Source organism: Pseudopodoces humilis, chromosome 7 (genome assembly GCF_049639895.1).
Source record: "Pseudopodoces humilis isolate 2021_Gansu_Grassland_sample_001 chromosome 7, ASM4963989v1, whole genome shotgun sequence".
NCBI lineage: Eukaryota > Metazoa > Chordata > Aves > Passeriformes > Paridae > Pseudopodoces > Pseudopodoces humilis.
In genome coordinates this window covers 27389828-27412568 of record NC_142206.1, presented here as the reverse complement: position 1 = coordinate 27412568, position 22741 = coordinate 27389828, and the positions used below count along the sequence as shown (strand labels likewise).

General features: G+C 38.4%; 1 protein-coding gene across 12 annotated transcripts in view; it reads right to left on the bottom strand.

Annotated features, from left to right (window-relative positions):
* NUMB (NUMB endocytic adaptor protein) overlaps positions 1-22741 on the bottom strand; it is a 92153-nt gene that overhangs the window by 3728 nt on the left and 65684 nt on the right. For 5 of the 12 annotated variants that reach the window (XM_005522514.3, XM_005522517.3, XM_088057613.1 and 2 more), the window contains exons 3-9: positions 18979-19053; positions 13706-13738; positions 8272-8346; positions 6269-6409; positions 4597-4798; positions 2114-2416; positions 201-350 (exon numbers count right to left, since the gene is read on the bottom strand). In XM_005522514.3, the coding sequence (XP_005522571.1) occupies positions 201-350; positions 2114-2416; positions 4597-4798; positions 6269-6409; positions 8272-8346; positions 13706-13738; positions 18979-19053 (979 nt within the window). The remainder of the gene's footprint in view (positions 1-200; positions 351-2113; positions 2417-4596; positions 4799-6268; positions 6410-8271; positions 8347-13705; positions 13739-18978; positions 19054-22741) is intronic. The other 7 variants (XM_088057616.1, XM_088057619.1, XM_088057617.1 and 4 more) reach the window with 4 other exon arrangements.

The following is a 22741-nucleotide window of genomic DNA, read 5'->3' as shown; positions in this document are numbered from 1 at the left end:
TAACTATCGTGTGGTAGGTGCATGAACTTATTGTTAAAAACAAAACCACAGAAAAATTAAACAGACAAGATGAATAAAGCAGGATGCATTCACCCAAAATACTGGTAACAGGACTTGCACAAGAAATTAAGACCATATGTTACTGGAAAGCAACATTATGTGCATTCAAGCCTCATCCAGCACCCAAAGAAATCACAAACCTTGAAAGGCAGGAGACTGTGGTGCAACTACTGTCACTGGTTTTGTCATGGGGGCCGAAGAGAAAGGATCTTCTGATGGCGTGCTGAAAGCACTGGTGATCTGAGAGCACAGGGCACTAATGCTGTCTGTTTCCCCTTCTACCTCTGGGACTAAAATGTAAACAGAATTCATTAAATTGAAAGCTTAAAGGATACAGAAACAATTTACAACTACCAATGTGAAATTGAAATATAATTAGTTCCCTTACGTCCTACATGTTCTTGCTACTGATTTGCATGATTTGCAGCTTGTTTTTTTAACATTAGTGTTGAGGATCTGGCCTGAAATAGAACACCACATAAATGTATTTTGTGATTAAGTCAAGAGGGCAAAGAGATCGCTGTTCCAGATTTAAAGGATGCTCGTATTAGAAAATAAAAAGGGTTTTCTACAGTTTAAGTAGAGATCTAAATTTTTCAGTATTAAAGTTCTAAACTTCTCAAGGGTTTGGCTCTAAGATTTGGCATTTCTGCAAAATGAAAAGACTTATGATAGATTTAAGTGTTCCAACAATATACTTGTACAGTAACTAGGTGAACTTTAAATGTACTGACAGCAATGCACAGTGGCAAGTTCAGTCTAGAGTTAGTGTTGATTGTTGCAGTTCAGTGGTAGCTGAAATCCCCAGCTCCTGTGCTAAAATCATAAAAGCAAAAGCTGCACGCTCAGATAAAATGGATGCTCAGTTTTAAACGAAGCATCAGTATCATGTGGATAATGTAACATCTGGAGTAAAGCTGCCAGCTAACCAGATGTTCTCATTATTACTAATGGCAGTGTTTTCTAAAAATACCAATCATCAGTCCGTCATTGCACAGAACTGACATGAGCAGGCATAATCAAGCACAAAATAGTGTAAGAAACATAAAATGTCTGCACACAACATGCACCAGATCTAAAATTCAGGGGGAAGCATGCCCAAAAATTGACTCTTTGAGGGATATTCCAAAACAGTGCATGCAGTGGGACAGTAAGCAGCACTGGCAGTGGCATATATGGGAACATGCATCAGAAATGTTCTGAATCATGAAAATTTGATTGTGGTGTGCTCAGTGACTATCACTACTGAGCAATGCACTATCATTGTAAAACTGACTGGCTCAGTGCTGGTCTTAAAGCACAGGTCACTAAACAAGGGTTATGAAACAAGTCAGACTAAGTGTTTTTGTTGGGTTTGACACAGTAATTTTTACTTCAAAGCTTAGAATCCTAAAACCAGCTCTGTTGCCGAGTGAGAGTACAGCTGGCCTGAAGGGTAACACCTAGCTAAGGGAACTGAAGAACATTATGCAAGGTAATGAGCACACCAGGAGTTTATGTTGGGATGACTCTTAGAAAACCCCACTAGCATCATGTGAAAACCATACCACGTAGTGCTGATACAGCCAGCTGTACCACCTTCTCTTAATGCAATGTGAAAAGCAATTTCATTGCTCACAAAAAGAATTCAGACAGGCAGAAGGACAGACTGCAGAAGAGCATCACATGATCCCAAGACAAGTGGTTAAGGCCTTGAAGGGATCTGTGTCTCAGGATGCCCTGACAGTAAGTGGAAGAACTGGTTCAGTGACTCAGAGGGAAGAGCCAAAACCTACTAATTCACCAACACCCATTCCTGGAACACTTCAAGCTGTGCTCCAATACTTCAGATTGCAATTAGAACTGTCTTCTGCATGTGACCCCACATTTGAAATCCTTGCCTGTTCCCAAAACAGAAATTTTCTGACATGGTGATGTTTGCTCATGATAAATGATCAACATGAGGCAGGAAAGAGGATTTACTAGAAAATAAGGAATTGCTTGAAGCCACAGAGGAAAGAAAGGAAGAAGAGACAATTTAAGGCAATGTTTCATTGGACCCATTTGGTTTTACCTGAGTTTTTCATGGGGAAATCAGTCTTCCTTTGCACTGTTGAAGGCAGCTCATTTATTCGCAAAGACAACTGGCGTTTAAAAGGAGACATCTTTTGGCTAAGGGCAGGGAAGCCCCTGAAAGACCCTTGCCTGGCAAGCTGTTCTATAGGGGCGTGCCGCCGTGGGATAGCGTGGGGGTTGCTCATTTCTTTATCCAGAGAGGCAGCAACTTCAGCAGTAGGAGAGGTTGGTGAGCCAGAAGAGGGGGCAGTATTGTTTGGTGCAGCACCTGGTGCTACTGTTTTCACTTCTGTTTCAACTGCTGGAGGAAACAGGGTGAGGTTAGAAGAGTAAAGCAAAGTACTGTTCAGCTGCCTACCCGTACTCCCATCTGTTTTGAAAAGAGAAATTGCAGGAATTTGCATAACTAGTACTCTTGCAAATGAGTTTCTAATAGCACAGCAGAAACATAATTTCTGTACACCTTCACTGTCTTCACCACGTCACCTGTCACACACCCAAGCCCCACAGCTTTCCAAGACAAGCCACTTCCTAGAAAGGATGGCCTCATATATGTATTCTTTCTAGCTGTTCCTGAGATCCCAGCTCTGGAAATACTTGCAATTCATTTATGGCTAAGACCAAAAAACGCATTGTGCATTTGAGACCTTTACTTTGCCTCACACAGAACCATGGACAAAATATAATTACCAACTGCATTAAGTGACTTTGGGCAGCACAGCTTAGCAGCAGCAGGGAATAGAACGCAGCTCCAGGACCCTCTTTTAAAAACCACCCTCCCAGCCCTGCAGAATCAGCAGCAGCAGCCAAACACACTGCACAAGCTTTAGCAGGCCAAAGGCAGCAGCAGCACTTAACAGGTTGGGCTGCAGCTCCCAGCTCCTCCAGGAAATACATTAGAGGTAGAGGGAAATGTGCTGCAAGGCAGATCCAGCCTCTGAGCTGACAGGCCTTGCTAATACCAGACACATTTGCAAGGAATTCCTGTGTCACTTCTGTACTGAATTTAGCTGCAATGTTACTACATAATCATGAGTTAGTTGCAGTGGAAGCTCCTCCAACTTAAAGTCAGCTGCTTCATTTTGCAGGGCTTTTCACAGCACCACAGTGCTCCTGTCAGACAGACCTAATGGCAGAAATGTAGGATCAAGATTTGTTTAAATCATGTCATTAATTCTAATTATGATTAGAATTGCAATGGGGAGATTTTTCCACCTCTAGGAAAACTTTCACTTATAAATAAATTGGCTTTGGGGTCAACAAGCACAGTTCATCAACACAGAAGGACAAAAGGAAATCTCACTATCCTGGTATGAACTCTCATTTTACCTGTACTGTTTTCCAAATATTTTAGAAAAAGCAATGACTTTTTTTTTTTGACAAATCAGCAGAATAACTAAAAGTCTGGTAAAGAGAAGAGTCAGACTAGAGATTTCTGAGGAGCTGGAATGGTAGGAGGAACTAATTATGTTGTCTTGCAAGCTTCAGTACCCATGAGTTGCAGCTGCTCATTCAAGTGAAACTTTTCTAATCAGTCTTTCTTGGAAAGGATTTCACACACCTTCATTGAGTCAAGACTTTGACTCATGCCCTCAAGTAACAAAGGCCTTGTGTTTAAGCTTCATTTAGCACATTCTAAAACTAACGTATGGAAACAAGCAGATGGATGATGAAAACGAAGATTAAAGTTTTGCAATAAAGGGCAGCATAAAACTTGCTGTGGAATCTTCTGAAACAAAAGTCTGACTTCACTGTGAAGCAGGTTATGAACAGTATTTATAATATTTTGGTTTTTTTGCTAGCTGTAGAACTCCAGGCTTTGTAATAAAACTTGAGTCAGAAGTTCTACTTTCACTTAATTTCAGAACACATTCTCTCCTCTCAAATCAGTTAGTCACTAATTCTGAATGTAATTAATAGTCAAACACCTGTGTGTTTTATAGGGAGGGGAATGGTTATTCTGGATGTTTTTTGGAAAGCACTCTGTGATTGATCTGTTCTTCCCTCATGCAGTAGAGCTCTATAAATACACTCTGTAACCTGCCTTAAAAATCAAAATCAAAATACATTCTTTTCTAAGAAAAATGCAAATCATTTTTGGTTCATTTACCACAAGCATTAGACTACACAAATGATTACTTTGTGTCTGGCAAGCTTGTTCCGTTTTTTAAACAATTTTCTAATAAGGCCTTTTAGTATGGTACCTACAGGGTTCTCTGCCATAAAGCAGCCTGACAAAACAAAGCAGAAGCAGCTTTCACGTACGAAGCCACTTGCACCTTTTCTAGAAGATGTGGGGAAATGCTGAGTGAATTTGAGAGCAATTTTCATCTTGTGAAATGACAAGAGTCTGGGAATATTATATGAACATAGTACGGTTCAAGAGATAGAATGCTGTAAGGACATTAAGCTTCAATCCTCGCAGAGGCCTCGGTGCTGGTTCTGCTTGCTGCAGATGATTGTTTAAATTGCATCCCGTACCTTTAGCATCCGGCATCTGTCTCATAATTTCCTCTCTCTCTGCTTGTTCAGTAGCTGTAGTGACCCTGAATGACCCCTCTCTAGTGAATGTGGTTCTGCTGGCATCAAAGGTGGCAGTCACTCCACACTCCTTCTCTCGCTTCTGCTTTCGCTCCAGGCATGCTGCAAATGCACAGCCCACGGCGTGACTCAACCTTTCCCCCTGCACAAGACAACATTGCATCACACAGTGATTGAACAGAAACATACATGTGCTTCAAACATCACAAACTGATAACCTGCCTTTACAAGGCAAATCTAATGAAGGCATTAAAGAAAACTATTTTGATTGTATTTCAGCCTTAAACCTGGTACATAGAGACTCCCAGCTACTAATGCACAAGCCGTGTTCAAGAAGGCCACCCTGGAATGAATGAGATTGTTGGATGATCTGTTTTGTTCAACTGCAACTAAGATGCCAGCACAATAACGTGCCTGCACCGATCCCTTGCCTCTAGATACATCTGTGCACAAAAACTCTCATGAAGAAGCCTTAAGGTCTAAGTCCTAAAGCACAGGTAAATGCTATTCTTGGAGAAAGTTTACGAAGGGCTCAAGGAGACACTACCCTTGTGTGCACCTGTGAAAGTTAAAAGGACTGTGGTGACTACTCACACCTCTTAATGGTCCTGGCCAAATGCAGAAGTTAGATTCAGGAGTGCCTAATGAAAAGCACTTCCATTATTCACCAAGTCAAAAGAACCCACTATCCAATAACTGTAAAACAACTGTAAAAAGGAAACTCAAGTTGGAGGAAGTCCAGCAACCCAGCTGATACAGCTGCTACAGTTGAATCAGAGGCACTATTGCTACCAGTAGATCAACTCATCTATCATAATCAGTAACTGAATTGACCTGTTATTCACAGAGGAAAACAGAAATGTTCCAGCTCCAATGTAAGTTTACTGGGAATTTCTGACTTCATTGTTTAAAGAAAAATGATAAATTATCAAGCACCACTGCTTTGAATGTGCAGCTCTGAGGAGTTCACACAGTGAATTTACATGAGGTTTCAAGCACTTTGTATAATATAGGCAGGATTCAACAAATAGCAGACAGAAGAAAAGGTCAGATCAGGGAGTTAAATGACTTACTTAAGTCTGCACAGCAAGAAACTGATTTTAAACCTACTCAAAACTTTTTTGTCACTCAGAAGCAAATAGAATGCTAATTTAATTCAGTTTAGCTCCATCTTTTAACATTCAGATGACTTTTCATTCAAGATAACACTCACATACAAGATGCTGCATTCATAACCAGTATGTATTTACTCACTATGATTTTCTCCTGGAAAAACTGTCATTTCTGTTTCAGTTTTTGGCTGTAAACATTTTCAGATGAGAAAATTTTCTGTCTATTCTTAGAAGAGTAGTTCCTTTCTGCTGGAGATTATCTGAGGCTGACTGCACTCCGTCTACACACAGGCTGAGCAGCATTTCTCTCCATGAAAAAGCACCACAAAAGGATGGCAAATATTTCAGATACAGGGAGTTAGAATTAAAACAATTTACAAGGACTAAGTAAATCTTAGGTGGAGTCAAAACATACTGCACTATTCCAGGTACTCAATTTTTCTGCCCTTTACTTCTAGCTAAGAGCTGGGAGAGCTGGCCACACACCATATTGAACTTACCGTGTCCTTCACAGCCATAAAACAGTGGCAGATCCAGCGTCTCGTTGTGCCGTCTCGGCAGATGTATGAGAACGCCCGGTCAAAGTTCCTGTCTGGTGCGCAGAAAGAAACCTTCTCTATTGTCTGATCGACTATAAGATCCTAGAGGGAAAAAATCCCCCCCACAATAAAAGAAATGTGAGGAAATATGGCCAAACACTTGAAGAAACCATTGTCAGGAGTAATTGCACAAAAATGAGTGGTACTAAAAAGGGGATAACCTGATGTGGTTGTAATGATCTGTTATCAGTTGTCATTCAGAATCTATTCCCAGTACGAAACAAAAAGAAGAGATGACACTGTCCACCACCCATCTTTGGGAGAGGTGTGCCAGTGCACCACTTAAGAATTTAGGGTCTCAGTTAATTCCTATGACCTCTCCTCTAGACTATGGAGGCACACGTTATTTTATTTTTACAGCAGCTCCATAGTCTTGCAACCAGAAAGTCTTCACTGTGATTAAAACACAGCACTGAAACTTAGGGGAGAGGTATGCAAGTGTGAAAAGCTCTTGCAGCTGCTACATAGAGAGCAAAACTCATCTCCCAGTCAGCTAAGCAGGGATGCAAGACAAAAGCACCAGCAGCACTGGCAGCACCAAATGCTCCCTATTTAATCCCATAGATGGGAGAAGTGTTTCTAAAAAGGAGATAGTGTAGTTTAGCATTATGCCATCCTCATGAAAAATTAGTTTTTTAATATATTTTTCCAAATTATTTCATTTGATTGGTGGCTAGTACTTGGCACCTCTGCTGATGCATTCAACTACCAGGAGGCAATGGTTTATTTTCTTTTTAAATACTATACTTTTAATTACATCCAGAGTCTGCACGACTTATTAAAATTCAAATTGAAAATATTACACATATGCAGAGACGTTTCTAAAAATAATATATGTATTATTACTTTTACATGAGGCAATCAGTATACTGAATTCATTCATATCAGTATGTTTGTATTAGAAAGTGAATTCCTGAGAAATAGCAACTTTAGCTCTGATCAGCCATACCACTACAGCAGCCCTAGAGAAGTCTAACCACAAGCAGATATTTGACAGGCAGTTGCACTCCAGAGGGATATGAATTACCTCTGTCTGTCAGTGCTGGCTTGGAGAAATAATCCTTTAGGTTGACAAAAGTAAGTGTCAATTGATATGAACATAAAACAAACAATTTCAGACTGACAAGAGTCACAACTGTTCTCATAGCCATGCCGTCTTTTAAAATTCTTGCACTTGTGGTGGTAAGCCTAAAGCTCTTATTTCTAATTGCCTACATTACATAAAACCAAGAATCATTTGCTTTTACTTGGACACATGTGCCTTGGTGGTACACAGTGTACTAATTCATAATAAAAATTTGTAATTTCACAATGAAAAACTGTAACACAATCTAGAATCATGCCACAAATATATTAGTTTTCCATTTCAGACCAACATCTTTGCTATTAGTTTGAGTCTGAAGCTACAATCTTCATTATTTCATTTACTCTCTTCATTGCATTTTTTGAAGCTCTTGTTCATCCAGATCCATTCTAGGATTTGGATGCACCAAAAATATTGACTAACATATATATGTATCTGTGAGTTTGCCCATGCATTACTATTGCAACCTTTTGCAGTGGTGCAAAACCAAGTCCAGGCACTCTTCAAGTTCACTGCCAACAGAACTTATCAGGAAAACAAATGCTTGTTGCAGTAAATGCAACAAAAAATATTGCAAGCTTGTACTACACCTGCCACATTTTACAAAATGTGTCTTGATAGTAGTATGGAATTAACTGGGAAAAAAATTAGCAGGCTTACATATGTTTACAAAACAAGAAATTATTAAACTAAACTACATACTTCAGTCTTCCTTTCAAATACCAACATTTGCAGCAACATAAAAATTGGTGTCAATTTAAAGATACAGCACATACATTATTATAGAGAGATTTAAAACTTTTGCCCAGGGAAATCTAACCTTTGTTTTCTCATCTACAACTCTGAGTCCATCCGCCGAAACCCACAGGACAGCTTTGACGGCTTTCTTCCCAGACTTTAAAGAAAAGAAAAAAAAAAGGAAAGAAAAACAAACAAAACAAAACAGTTTTAGGCCAAAAGCCATTGCCTCCCATTTCCCCTCTCCAAGAACTATAACATTAAGTGTAGATGAAGTCCATGGTCAGTAGGATGCCCAAAGCTCAATCCAAGTTGCAAAACATTAAGAGAACCAAGCCAAAGCCAGTATTTCAGAAACAGCACGTCGTGGGGATGGGGAGAGGGCACAGGACAGGTGAGGCAGAAATAAGGTGTACATCCACTGACAGTAAAGAATTCAAGACTGATCAAGTGGGTGAAGAATTCCACTAGAGTCAGAAGACACTCATTCATAAGGAGTTACACCACAGGTAGCTTCTTCAGCACAAGTTTAAGTATGGGAAAATTCTTACCTGATATTTCCACCAGCCCTACCCTCTGCCCCAATAGTCCCATGGCAGAATCATGGTATCACCTTAAACCAGTGTAAAAAGTACCCCAAAATCATCAGTTACTGTGTAGCTTATAAAGCTCACAAGCTTAATGCTAAAATCAATCACCCAAAGATGTTTCACTCATTTATTAAGACCTAAATGTCTTATACTGGGAGAGAGGTATAAAAATAGGGTTTCTTAACCCTTTGGTGTATATCTGGAAAAAGCAGTGGTGTGTGGCAGGCGGGCGCAGCGGAGAGTGGTCTGGCTTTTATCCAAAACCTGACTGTGGGAACTTTCAGCTACTGCAAGCTGAGGCTAAGTAAAAGTGGGAAACACAGGAAGGCTTCAGGAGCCATTTAAACTACAGATTCTTTCTAGGCTGTTTACTTTCCAAGGGAAAGTTACAGAAAACAGTATAAACATAATATTCTTCTGAAGCTAATTCATCAAAAAGAAAATAGGTCAACATAATTTTACTGGTTGTTACAGAGAATTACTACTAGAAAACTAATACCTTTTCTTTTAGTATATCGCTTTAATTCAAAATCCCCCTACTTCAGCCAGTTATTAAAATATTCTCTTAATGTGTTTTGGGGTTACACAGTTTGTGGCTGCTAATGGCACCCACTAGAAACCACTGCAGGGAGTGAAGAAAGCAAAAATGGGGTGGGGGAAAGATGATGGGGTTTCAGCTAGTGGCTTCAAACTAGAATTGCAACTATTTTAAAAATTTTTAATAGTTAATTGCAGATATATAAACTTTATATTCTTACAGCAAGTAATGGAACAAGAACAATTCTGGCATAAGCCACTGCATGTTCCAAGTCTGCAACACCAATTTTAACACTTGTAAGAATTAAATATCTTGGAGTGAAAAGTCTCCAATTATATCACATTGGTTTCATTCTCAGAGAGAGCAGCAAGTGTGAAGAAAAAGGTGCTGGCAGAACTTCTGTTTGTTTTTTTTGGGGAGGAACTATCTGTCCCAATTTCGGAAGCAGCAATGACATCCTGAGCATTTTCAAAAAGCTTGTTGAGAAAAGAGAATGGCACTGACTTCCACAGAAGAGCATTTAAAGAAAGAAAGAGAGAAAATAAGCACAGCATGAAAGCAAGCTACAGAGAAGCGCTTGCAGAAGCAAGTTTCTAAATGACCATCCAGCCTGTTGCATACCCCAGAGAATGTTTAATTTAGATTCTGGAATGCCTAACGGAAAGAGTGCAATTCACAACAGAAGATACACTTAAATTTACTTATCATATGTGTTAGAAAATATGGCAGCTATAAAAGTTACTTCTAATATTTTGTTTTAAAAGGCAGTATCAATACAGAAAATATAGTCTGTATTTTCAATTCTCAGCTGGTTTCCACAGCCTGGAAGTCCCTATTAATTCCAAAACAAATGGTCTGTGTCCTTAAACTGTTTTTAAAAGAGTATTGGTTGTTTATAAGCCATAAGTCTTAAAAATCTTTATTTCAAGCAAAGACAAACAATGAAGAGAAGATAATGCCTGCAGGTAACTGTTTGGTTTAGACTGCCATCATTAGATTTACAGATACACATCTTTCCCCAGCAAACAATAAAACCCTTGCCCCTACAGAAACTGTGAACAGTTCCTGAAATTTGTATTAAAGCCAAGTTTTAACTGAGCTGGGTACTTCATAAAGCAATGCTGATCTTCAGCAGAGCTACTCCTCACTATTTTACCAAATGAGGATTTAGAAATAGCTAACACATGAACTACATGTTTCTCAGAATAAAATGAAAAGGCTGAAGAGTTTCCTAAGCCCTCTTTTCCCACTGAAAAATTAGGTTCCACATGCAAGATAACCAAAGATGGGTTTGCTACACTAAGAGAAAAAGAAAATTCACTTTCATCTCCCAATTCCTTCTTCTATATTTATGGTGGATGCAGTGCTTTGAAAGGGCTTATCCTTACAGTCTATACCCCAAACCCACTGCTACTACTGCTGGACAATGAACGATTTTTACATGTAATGAATTCTCAGCTTATCTGTGCCTTCCAGTGATGTATAAAGGAACATACTCCTCCAATTCAGTTTCTATTGGATATACAAATCAAAGTATTACTCCACTATGGGTGGTATATTGCCAAGTAAAAGGTGATTACAGAGTAGATAGAAGCATTTGCACTATTGGCACATACTGGACAAAGATCAGACCTGCTACAAGATACTGCACGGGAAGTGAACTCCAACACAGGATGGCAGCTTGCGTAACAAATGCTGGGAGGAACAGGCAACTCCAAACAGAACTATTTAAAGCAAGCAGCCAATATCCACTGGAACAGGATGCTCTGAAATGTTGCTACCAAGGGACTCTCTAGACATCCAGATCAGTAGCTTGTCTTCATATTCTAGAGCTTTTAGATGAGACCACTGCCTGAGGAGAGCCACGTGTGGCACCGATCCCCAGGAGCCTGATTTGTCAGTGCTGAGTCAGCACTGATAGAAACCGCACTGCTCAGCACTTCTGGGGAGGTCACTTATCTGCTCCAGCATGAGATCCATTATCTGGACTCATTTCAGAGTCCTCAGACGTCTCTGGGAGGGCAGGTGGACACTTATCCTAGCACACAACAAGGCTGGAGGACAAAGCAGGTCCATGGCAGGCTGGGCATGACTTAAACCTCGCTGTCAAACTGACAGTGGCCTAGAGATGGGCGTCCACCAAACAAAAAGTAGCTGCTTTGATACCTTGTTATATTGTAAGGTAGAAAACAAAGTATTAAGGATGCCAGAACAGAATAATGCATTTTTAAAATACTTTAACTTTCTTCCTAGTTTTTCTGCCTAATATATTTTATCCTATCCTGTGACTTGAACACATCTCTAAGATATACCTGGAGCCTGAGGTGTATATGAAGAAAATTTTTCATTTCAGCACTATACAAAACATCATGTGATGAGAAATACACACACTCTGCGGAGGCGAAACATGACAAGGATCAACAAATTTGTACTACTACTCATTACAACAGAAAAGCTTTAGTTTTAAAAGGAGCTGCCTAAAAAAGGCAGCTTATTTGATAACCATAAAAGCCTAACCTGGAGCTGTCAAGAGATCTCATTTTTATTTGAAGCTGAAAAAAAGTGTTTTCAGTACTAACCACTTGAACATTTCCAGACACAAACCCATCGTATTTATCTTTTACAAGGAGAAAAATATGGACAGGGAAAGCAGCAAACATGTTTAGACTGACTTTCTGAAAGCTGCTAAAGTGTTTTAAATAGCTCTGCAGTTTGGAATTTTATATTAATCCCAATGCAAGGCATGTGGGGAGAAATTATAGATGAGACAGCCAAAAGATATTAGAGTTATTAGTATTTCTCAATTATTAATAAGAGAACAGCTGTCCCTTTTCCTGCAGATTTCCCTAGATGTGGGCTCCTGTTATAGGCCGAAGCTGCTAATAAAGGTATACTGGTACTGTGGGGATATCTAAACACTATGGATTTAAGAGGCTTCAGTGCTAATTAATGAAATTCACAGGCTGAAGCAGAAGTAGGTCCTTTTTTGTCAAAATATTATAATACAAAAGAAAGGAAATCTAAAATGGCTGTGGTAAAGTACCAGACCTCATTAAATATCAACCAAGATGTAATAGGGAAGATGGCATATTTAATAATTTAAAAAGTCAAAGAAAGATTTTTACCTAAGTGCTATGCAAATACCTTTCCTTTTACATCTTTGCTTTTCTTATGTACCCTACCATAAGTCAGTACCAACAAGCAGAGAGAAAACAAACATATCTAATTAGGTTGAGGTGGGGGGCTTTCTGTTTGTTTCCAGTTTAGGACTTTGGGTCCGGTCTTTCTAGATTCCAGCTCCAGGATTTGACTTGCACACAGGACTGTTCTCATTAATCTGACAGATCTGCCATCCTCTATATTTTAGCCCCTCACCACCACTACACTTTGGATGTGTGCTTTCCCAGATCACAGGAAGAAACCAGAATTGGAGAAACAGATGTCCCTGTGTGACATCCACCACTATCCAAGTGAACGGTGAAAAAGGATCAGCTGAAAAAACCCTTACTTACTCCCCAAGTAAAGCCCACACCAATCCAGGACCAGAGAATAATCTGCTTCAAAAGACTTCAGCAAGTATGAACATTACTAACCTGTTAGTTTCTATTTAAGCAAAGTTTCATTTTATAACAAGATACTTCAGAAGCCGTTATTTTAGATTAACTCCATATGAAAGCTGGACTAAAAGGTTTTACAGGAATTTTAAACACAGAAGTAGGAAACAGATGAGAGGTAAAAGACAGTGTGGTCTTTCTGCCTTGCAGAAATGTAGGCAGCAGGAATAAAACCACCAGTACAGCACATTCTTAGTCAGGGACAAAGAGTTGCTTCCCTTCTATTTAAGACATTGTCCTTGTGAAAATAAGAGCAATGATAGAAACTGGAGACTGAGCTGGAATTAGGAAAACATAGTAGGTAAATGCCTGATCTCATCTTCATACACCTTTGAATTAGGACTGTGCTCAAAAAAGGAAGGTTTAAGGGATGGTACACTGTTTTCTCCCAGTGCTAATATTTGGGGATCAACTCATGCTGCCAGGCATCTGAACATGAAGCACTGATAAAGCACAGATCTCAACTGCTCTGCAGGTATTTGCCCAGGTGATGTGAGTTGGCACAAGTTTAAGGGTCAAAAAAGAAAATTTTATTTTTTTCAGGAAGACCAAATTACTCCAGAACACTGGATTTCTGATACAGTCCACAGATATTTAAGTTTGTTTCAGGTTACTTTTGAAACCACATTCTTTGATCAAAATATTTCCAAGTCTGTTTTAGAAGCAAATATTCTGAAATGGATTAAGGAACTCTCAACACCCTGATTTTATGGCAGTGCTATACCAGGGATGTAACTCCTTATAGTGCAAGCACAAACAAGGCATTAAACTTACTTTTCCAAAGAAGCCTTTGAAGAACTTCCTTTCCTGGAGGAACAGGGGGGACAAGTCGAGCGCTATTACTGTAGGTAGCTAAAATGTCCCAGGGTTTTCAAACCAACAAGCACACACAAGAATAGGGTTTGGAGGGAAAGGAAGGGGTTTTTAGAGTTATCCATGAGAAGGTGCGACAGGCAAATGTGAAAATAATCCTATGAAAATGCAGATCAAAGGGCACACACACAATTCTAAAAAGCTAATGCCCTGAAATTGGTGGAAAGAAAAAAACCTCAGCCCCAATTTCATGCAAAGTGGTTACTTTATTTTCACTCTCCCTTGTTTAGTCCTTTTTGGTTAGGTTATAAACCAAACTTGGCAGCAGACATGGTGGTTAAACAAGTAAAATACTGTACAGGCTCTTGTGAAATGCAAAGTTTTAACTCCAGAATTGCAGTCTAGTTTGCTCTGTATTGATCACTCTTACCCTAAGTTAATGTTCTGTATGTTGGAGAAGTATGTATGGCTGATACAAAGCAGGGGTAAGTACTGCTGCATTTTATTCCATTTGTCTGTTGCTCTGGCTTATATGCTACTCTTACACTTCAAATCTTACGCAGCCTTGTCTGAAGAACAAGGAATTTCATCATAAGCTTGTGGTAAAACTCAAATACAAATGAGACCCCTTTTTCTTTCTCTAAAGCCTTCCAAGGCTTTATGCAATATTTATACAAGTACTAGTTATTCATTCTACAGCTCTGAACTGATAGGTTGAACAACCTTTAAAATCAGCTTAGGCAGGCAGAGTTAGGCAAGTGCAAGGATACCAAGGGCTGAACTACAATTTCCTAAATTTCTTCAGGAAAGCAATTATACTGATTGCCCAATCCACATTAAGAAAAAGCCAGCACACAATTTTAAGCATATTTGCATGCAGTTTAGTTCACTTGCTTTATTTTGTTACCAGACTGTGAAAAGTAAACTACATGAGAGAACACTTCACCAGGCCTGGGCTCTGTGAGCACACCACATGCTGCTCAGCGTGTGAGGGAAGCCGATGTGAAGCATAGAGCTGTTCCCACTGTCTTTCCAAATTACTTCACTTCTAAGAAAGCTCTGGTATAGCAGTAACGAGGAGGAGGTAGAGAATTGCAGAAGAGACAGGGAATGTCTCTGTGACAGCCCCTGACCTCACATTTACACTGTGCAATTCAACATGTTCATCATTGATACCACTATATTAAAAGTATTGCCACAAATATCCTGAGGCAGTGTCTGAATATTGATTGATAAACAAGGTTATATTTATATCAAAGCTATGGTTCTGACACAAGGCAACAAAAGTCAGGAAACATCAAGTTAAGGAGGGAGTGTCCATCACAACTTTGCATTTCCTGGCCTGGCCCTGCTGGTGTGTCCCTCTTTGCTCCTCAATGTCCTTCCACTGAACACTTTACCAAGTATCTGTAATATATTTACATCAACTCAGACACTGTATAAAGAACATCTCCAAGCTCAGTCAGCTGAAAATCTTAACCACTTTTGGAGGCAGGAACTGTTATGTATTTGGACAGGATATGCTGAACACTAGGAGGGGAACTAATGGATTAATCACAATGTAGTGTACATAATGAGAAGGGGTTGGATGCTGCTGCCAAGTTGAGCAATTACTATTGAATTACACTAAATAACAGCTTTTTAAAGACAGCAAAAGCTAAAGAGATTCACCAGAAGCTACCTCATTTTTAGGTGAAGGTTAATTTTGCTCTCAGAAAAATGCTTGTTAAACAAGATTATTTTTTTAAATAAACTAGACAAGGTTAATGGAAAAGGCATCATGCAAAATGAGTTTTAAACAACACTAAGTTAATGCAGTTTAGAGATAACTAATGCATTTTTTAAAAAAAATATTAAATTATGTCTCTTTACCTGCTAAAACAAGAACATATATTAAAACAAATGCATAATTTAAAACAAAAAGTGGCAAGTTAGAAACCAATACTACAAGCTAAAGCTGATTTAAAATCAAAATATGACATGAGAGAGTACACTTCTGTCTCTGTATGATGTTCCCACACCTGAGTTAAATACACTTAACAAGGCCCTAAAAATTGCTTTCCAGTTGACACTAAATATTTTAATTTCAGTGAAATGGTTCTGAAGAAACCATTAGAGCTTCATGTTCATGTACAAGAATCTTATCAGATATTAAATGTATACAAAGCTAGCAATATATCTCTACTAAGGGAATAACGTAAGCTACATTGGTAATGTTCTATTGAGGAAAGATGCAACTTCTGTTGATAATACAGACCCATGTTAATAATGAACTAATAGCTGAATATGAGGGGTTTTGATCTATTAATGAGACTGTGATGACATTTCATCAGACAGAAAATTACAGTATTGTTGGTGTGCAGTTTCAGAGCAATAAAACTGTAACAACAGAATACAGTATGGATGAGGGATTCTTGAGCTAAAAGTGGCTTCTTGTACTCAGTTGTCAATTAAGCAATGTCTCAATAAAATGCTCACCATCACTTGTTTGCAAATTCTGCAAGATGCAGCACTCAAAAACAATTACACCCATTAAAGGAGCAGGTAATAAAAAAATCTCTGAAAGGTTACTTCCTACAATAAAGAAATAGAGATATCTGTCTGCATCTTTTCTTTCAAAAAGCAAAGTAGCACTTAAACTAGTCCTAAACTCAAGATTAATGCTGTTCTATACTCTTCTTAGCAAATCCCATAAGATCTTTTAAAACCCAGTAGTCAGTCCTATAAAAGAACAGTCTTCAGTTCCCCAAATGAATTGCCAACTGTTGTACAGCAAGAATTAAGAGTCAAAAATGTATCTGTTAGAATAAGACAGACAGAACTTAATTTTTGGAAGCTACAGGATATGAATATTTCAACAATTCTAATTTTTATTGACTGGATTTATAAAACCACACCTTACCTGCAGAGAATAAAGTTTAAAATAGCCCACATACACTTCAATGTCATTTAATCACATTAAAAGTGAAGTCCAATTTCCCTTAAGTTAGTCCTTCAGTTTAAGCACTGCAGCTCAAACTTGTAATTCTTTCGAAACCAAGAGAAAGCCCATCAAAATAACTAAGTAATGTGAAATCAAGGGACTACCAGAAGAATGAACTGTTTTCTGATCACATTCCTCACATGCTGAAATATCACCCAGTGTTTGGCTTCTGCTAAATTAAGAGTGTCCTGAACAGAACAGAGCTTTCAGTAATAGTGATGTCCTAAAGAAATGCCCCTGGTTTAAAACCCACATGCTGGGGGTGAGGGACAAGGCTTGAATAGCAGGGAGCAGCTCCAAATGGACCTTGGATCTGATAGAGTCCAGCAACCAAAGCACGCAAAGTAATTTCAGTAATCTGAATCTTCCTCTTGGGGCACAAAGAGAATTTCACCTCTACTTCTCAGCTTCCAACACTGACAAAGGAGACAAATAGCAATTGTAAGAGATGCAAACTTGTATCTGGTGTACACATAGACATCAAACAGCAGAAAAAAATCAAAATTATCTGAAGAAAAATGTTAATTTAAGACAATGGATAAATTCATGCCATCCAAATTGGGAATAATGACATAACATGGATTAGGGAAATTTAAATATTTACTTTCAGAAAATACTGAAAAAACTGTAAAAGTTAGATATCCAAGTCTGACGTTAATCAATAATTCATGTGATCAAGAATCACAATCCTAAAAATCCAGATTCCAGATGAAACTGAGTGCTATGCTTCTACTGTATCTCATTAATTATAAGCTCAGCTACACTTAGCTGGCTCATGGACTTGTAAGATTTTTATAAACTAGAGAACAGCTACTTCAGGGCATAGCTCCCCAGGGAAGAGAATGAAAGAAATTGCACAAAGTAGATACTGCAGTGCTATTTGGTGTGCTAACAGAAAGTATTCTGAGAGAATAAAAATCCGAGAGAGACAAAAACGGATGCAATTGATTATGCGGTCAGTACTTGCAATTTTTGGTATGTAAACTAAATCCACAAAACAAAGAAACTCATTTATATTTTGTGTGGCCCTTTTTAATAAAAATCAATCACTAATCACTGCAGACTGAATGGGAACAGATGGGATGCAGCTTTAACAGGTTACTATACATTAGCTGAGAAAGAAAAGAATGAAAAGACTTGATTTTCATCAGAGCACTAAACCAATTCACAAACTTTGCAGCACAACAGAAGGCAGAAAAGATAACCTATAATCCTCTGCTGTGTGCTAGGAAGAAGGGAAAAACAGGTTCAGATGGAAGGTGTTTGTGTTCTCAGACTGGTGAGGAAAGAAAAAGGATGTCCAGGGGCACATATTTTAAATCAGTAAAAGTGCAGTAGAAGGGTTTGATGGACCTGTTTGACAGATTTTGTTGAGCTGCAAGGATTCAAGGGTTTCTTCCACCGAACACATACTGTATGTATAGATGTATAGAAAGAAATGTATATAGATAAAACATATAAGAGAAGTGATGACAAGCACTGCAGTTCTCTATTAAAAATTCAAATTTTTCATGTCCTTTCTCCTGTTCTTTTCAAGTATTAAAGCCTCAGCTCCTAGACAGACTGATCATTGCCTTTCTGGAGTTTGCTATTTCCGCAGGATTTTGCGGTATTATTACTGCAGGAAAGAGATGACAAGACCTCTTCAAATGAGCCACAGAAATACAAAGAGCTTTGAACGAGTGCCATTTACAGGAGCAACCGTTCACAGAAGCCAAACTAAGAGCAGCCCATTTCATGACATATCAGAATTAGGCAGCCTTCAGGCCACTTTGAGCAGATGCAAGCCAGATTATTTCATGCATGACTACAATGTTGCAGTGCATTAGAAAAAAAAGCATCCTAAAACAAGTAATATTTTGTATAATAATGGTGAATTAAGTCACTATTAAAGTGGCAGGCAACAGAGGGAAAGAGAGAGGGGGAGAAGAAAAGAGAGAGAGGGAGAAGCTGTTAAAAAACAATGGTTGAAGTCCCATGTGGGTACCAACTTAGCCTGAAAGGTCACAGAGAATTTTTACACATTTGTTTTGCAAATAGTTTCTGCAAGTAGAAAGAACAGTTGTAACTCTCCCTCTCATCATCAGATTAGCATGTCCCCCCAAGAGCAGCAGTGCTCTCAAACCAGCCAACTGTTCTCCTAACATGGGTCAAAAGTTCAGTCTTTAGTTGGAGCCCTGCTCCGAACAGACCTTTTCCAGTAACGCTCACAGCCCCAAAGCCAATGTTTTCATTAAACAAATGTACATACAGATTTCAGCCTCTTCACAGCATCCTCACAGATATGCATTCCTCTGGATTCGTCCACTTCGACGTGTCCCAAGTACTGCAGGAAAGAGTATGGGGATAAAAGGTTAACAGCAGCTCCTTAAACTCCCTGAGTTTTGATGAATCCAATATCTGAATTCATCTCAGTGCAGCTTATGTGACAGACACTACCAGCACTTTGTCAGTCTTCTTTTAAATCTGCATTTGGAAATTTGACTGTGCATATCACCAGCATCAACAGAAAAGCATAATACCACTAGAAATTTGGAGGGACAAACTTTCCCTACTCAGGGAAAAATATTTAATTGAAAAGTACTGAAAACTGTGCTTTCCTGCATATTCATCATGAGCTTTAGTAATTTTTTTTTTTTTTTACTAGCATAGCACGAAAATCTTACATCAGTATAGAGATGATGGTGATTAATTGTTTTTGAATAATGATAAATGTATTTAGTATTGAAAACCAAATTACACTACACAGTAGGATGACCAAATATTTTTGAATGGTAATATCCAAACATGAGAAATTTACCCATCCCCTTTTTTTTAATTGTAAACCAAAATTGTTTATCTTCATTACAACAACAGGCTGTTACATGAACACTGAAACAATCATTTTTCTTACAAAGAGGGGTTTAAAATAAAAAAAGAAAAAACTGTTCTCCACATACTCATCTTTCTAAGCACTACTTAAAAACTCCCCTAGCAACACAACAGTGAATAGAAATGTCTAGCTTCAAAGCTTTTAAATTTACAACCCAGAATAATATTAGTCTGTAGAGAAACCAGTTGCACTACAGCAAGAGCGTAGTGTTCAGGGTACCATAGATAGTTTAATTTTACACTCGAACTTTTAGCTTTAGTTTTTCCAATTTCCCTGCCTTTTCCAATCACAGTGGTTTTGTACATTGAAAGGAAGTGTTCTCTCAGAAAAATTAATGTCCTTATTCAAAGTACTTAACTCTTGAAGAAAACCAGAGAAACTATCAAAACCTTTCTGAAGTTTTGTAATAAGAGCTATAGGTGAAAGAAACCTCCCCCAATTTACTTGCCGTTGCAAGAGTTCTGTGCAATTCAGCATTTAGATTCTAGGCTAGCTAGAGACTGAATAAGTGGTTTTAAAACACCAGAATCAATGCTTGTGTCACTTAATGCAGTAGTAAACACAAGTTTAATAACCTGTTAAGAAGTTGCACTCTGTAACAGACTACTCTGCTGTGAGTTATTTGAGATCTCCTAGATTTTCTTTCATTATTTAGGATACTAGTCTTGGAAAACATTTCACTCACAGCACCATACAGAAGCACCCTCAGATTAAGAGATTCAATTATATGGTGAAAATCAAGATTGTTTCAAAGATTTAATAGAAATTGGAAAGTTGAGGTTTTTAAATGCAAGACAAGATGCTCCAGAAGAGAAGGCTCTATATACCATTAAACTGCTGAAAGATTTACAATATCTTAAGTGACAGAGAGCTTTAGCATTAAATCTTACTGTGCGGCATTTTTTTAAGCCGCTTAAGAGTTAAATGTGGATGGAATAATTCTGGAAGAATTTCATTTAAATCAGCCCTCACAGCTGGAGAACAGCTTGAAAAATAAATTGCAATGAAATTAGAAGGTAAATAAAAGAGATCTGACTCTTTAGAGCTTTTTCAAAATGAGCTCTGTGAGGCTGAAGCCTTATAATTGAATGCTGGAGCTGCCAAAACAGCAACTGTATTCCCTCAGTTGAGCTTGCTAAAACACTTGCGCAAGATCTTCATTTCTCCAGAACACGAAGTAGAACATTTTAATCCTAAAAATACACAAGCAGGAACAACTAAAGATGCAATTACTATGTGTCTGGAAGTACATATGTACATCATTGACTACTCGATTGCACCACAACTTCTCTGGGAGAAGTTCCAGAGATGCAGAAATTCTGCTGTACATTTGTCATGAGAAAGTTTTGGGTTTAGTAACTTCTCTCTAAGAAGACAGTGATATAGACAGGAACAAGCCTGAGGTTTATACTGGACAGAAAAAAAATATACGTGTAAGGACTGAACCATCCAGTTTGCATGACCATTTGTATCATAGAGGGCAACTTTCAGATTTCCTGACCTATCTGCACATCTCATTTACTTCAGCGTAGCCAGAATATTTCCAACTGAAGGTTCAAACCATTCAGCTCCTGTACTTGGCAACCTGCCTTTTGCTTGGAAAAGGGAGAAACAGAGGAGAGTAAATATTGCCTCATGTCACACTGCAAAACAGACAACCATTCTCTCCTGTGTTGCCAAACCTCTATTCAAGTCCCATGTTCCAACTTTCAGCAATCAGTCATGCCACTGCTGCTGGAGACAGCAAGTTTAGCTGCAGTTTTCAATACTGCTTCCACTCCTGTGAATGGAGACATTATTACACTTATCAAGTGCATCTATCCACACCAAAGGGGTGCAATCCACAGACCTCATTGAGCATCAACCAATTCTGAATGATAAAATAAATTACACTGTCACACAATACTTCTTTATGATATAGAGGAGAAGAGGCACTTTGTTTGCACTCACATGTTACACTTCTAGCTCTTCATAAAAAAAGAAAAAAACTTGTTCTTGCCATTGCAGAAGCCAGTTTTGCAGAAGCCAAAAGCTCATCATTAGCACTGGTGTTGAACATTTTATAGGCAATTGCAAAATTCCTCTTGCTTTGGTTTTTAATTTTTCTGGGATGGAGTGGTGGTGTGTTAATTGCTTATACATGCCAATATACTTTTCTTATTTGTAAAAATAAATTTTAATTCTGTAACCAGAATGCTGTGGTCCTCCTCCTTTCATAGCCAAATGCCCCTTAAGCAGCAGGACCCCTTCCAAGTCTTCAAGCTTTTCATCAGTCTGAGAGTAGATATACACAGCTCCTGTATTTAACCAGTACTACAATATTTATCTGGCTTTTAATGGACTGTAATCAAAGACAAAAATATTTCCTCAAGAAGACTGGCAAAGAACTCACTCAAAATTGAAACCTCTTCTAGTGTTTATATTTTAAAGAGAAGTGCTAAATGGTCAACTTAGCCTTAAATTTGAAATATTGGCTCAACTTACTAGTGCAGGAGCATTTTATGAATGATATTTCAAAATTTAATAAAGGAAATGCAGCTACTACTTAGAGTCTGAAATGGAAGTTAAACACCAGAATTCAGGACTTCAGAAAAAAACCCAAAAAAACTATTGTAAAAGTCTGTTGTTACATCTCTGGAAAGAGATTACACGGAAACTACTTTAAAGCAGATACACAAATCCCACACTTCCATACAAAACCTTTCAGGATCTTTGAAAGGAACTTCCCTTTCAAACTACAGGAGAAGAAACATACTGTTGAAGTGCCTGGGCAGCAACTGTCCTATATAAGTAAGATCTCATTCAATTCCATGACAGCACATTATCACAAACACACTCAAGGACTGGGACACGTAAGTACTGGGTATGCAGAAATCCACGTGAACTGCCTAAGCCACACTGTGGTGGATGATGACTTTGAGAATAGTAAGGAAAGGAGTACCCCTGTCATATTTGCAAAGAGTATTTTTTGTCCCAGGGATTGCTGCAGCTAGCATTCCTGGAGAAAGTAAGTACTTTTCCATCAGGAAAATGCACATAGCAGGAATGCAGTATTAATATTGAATGCACTCCTACTTAATTTCCATAGCAACCAGTGAATGACAGTCATGACATCAGCAATTCTCAGACATAAGTTGTTCTG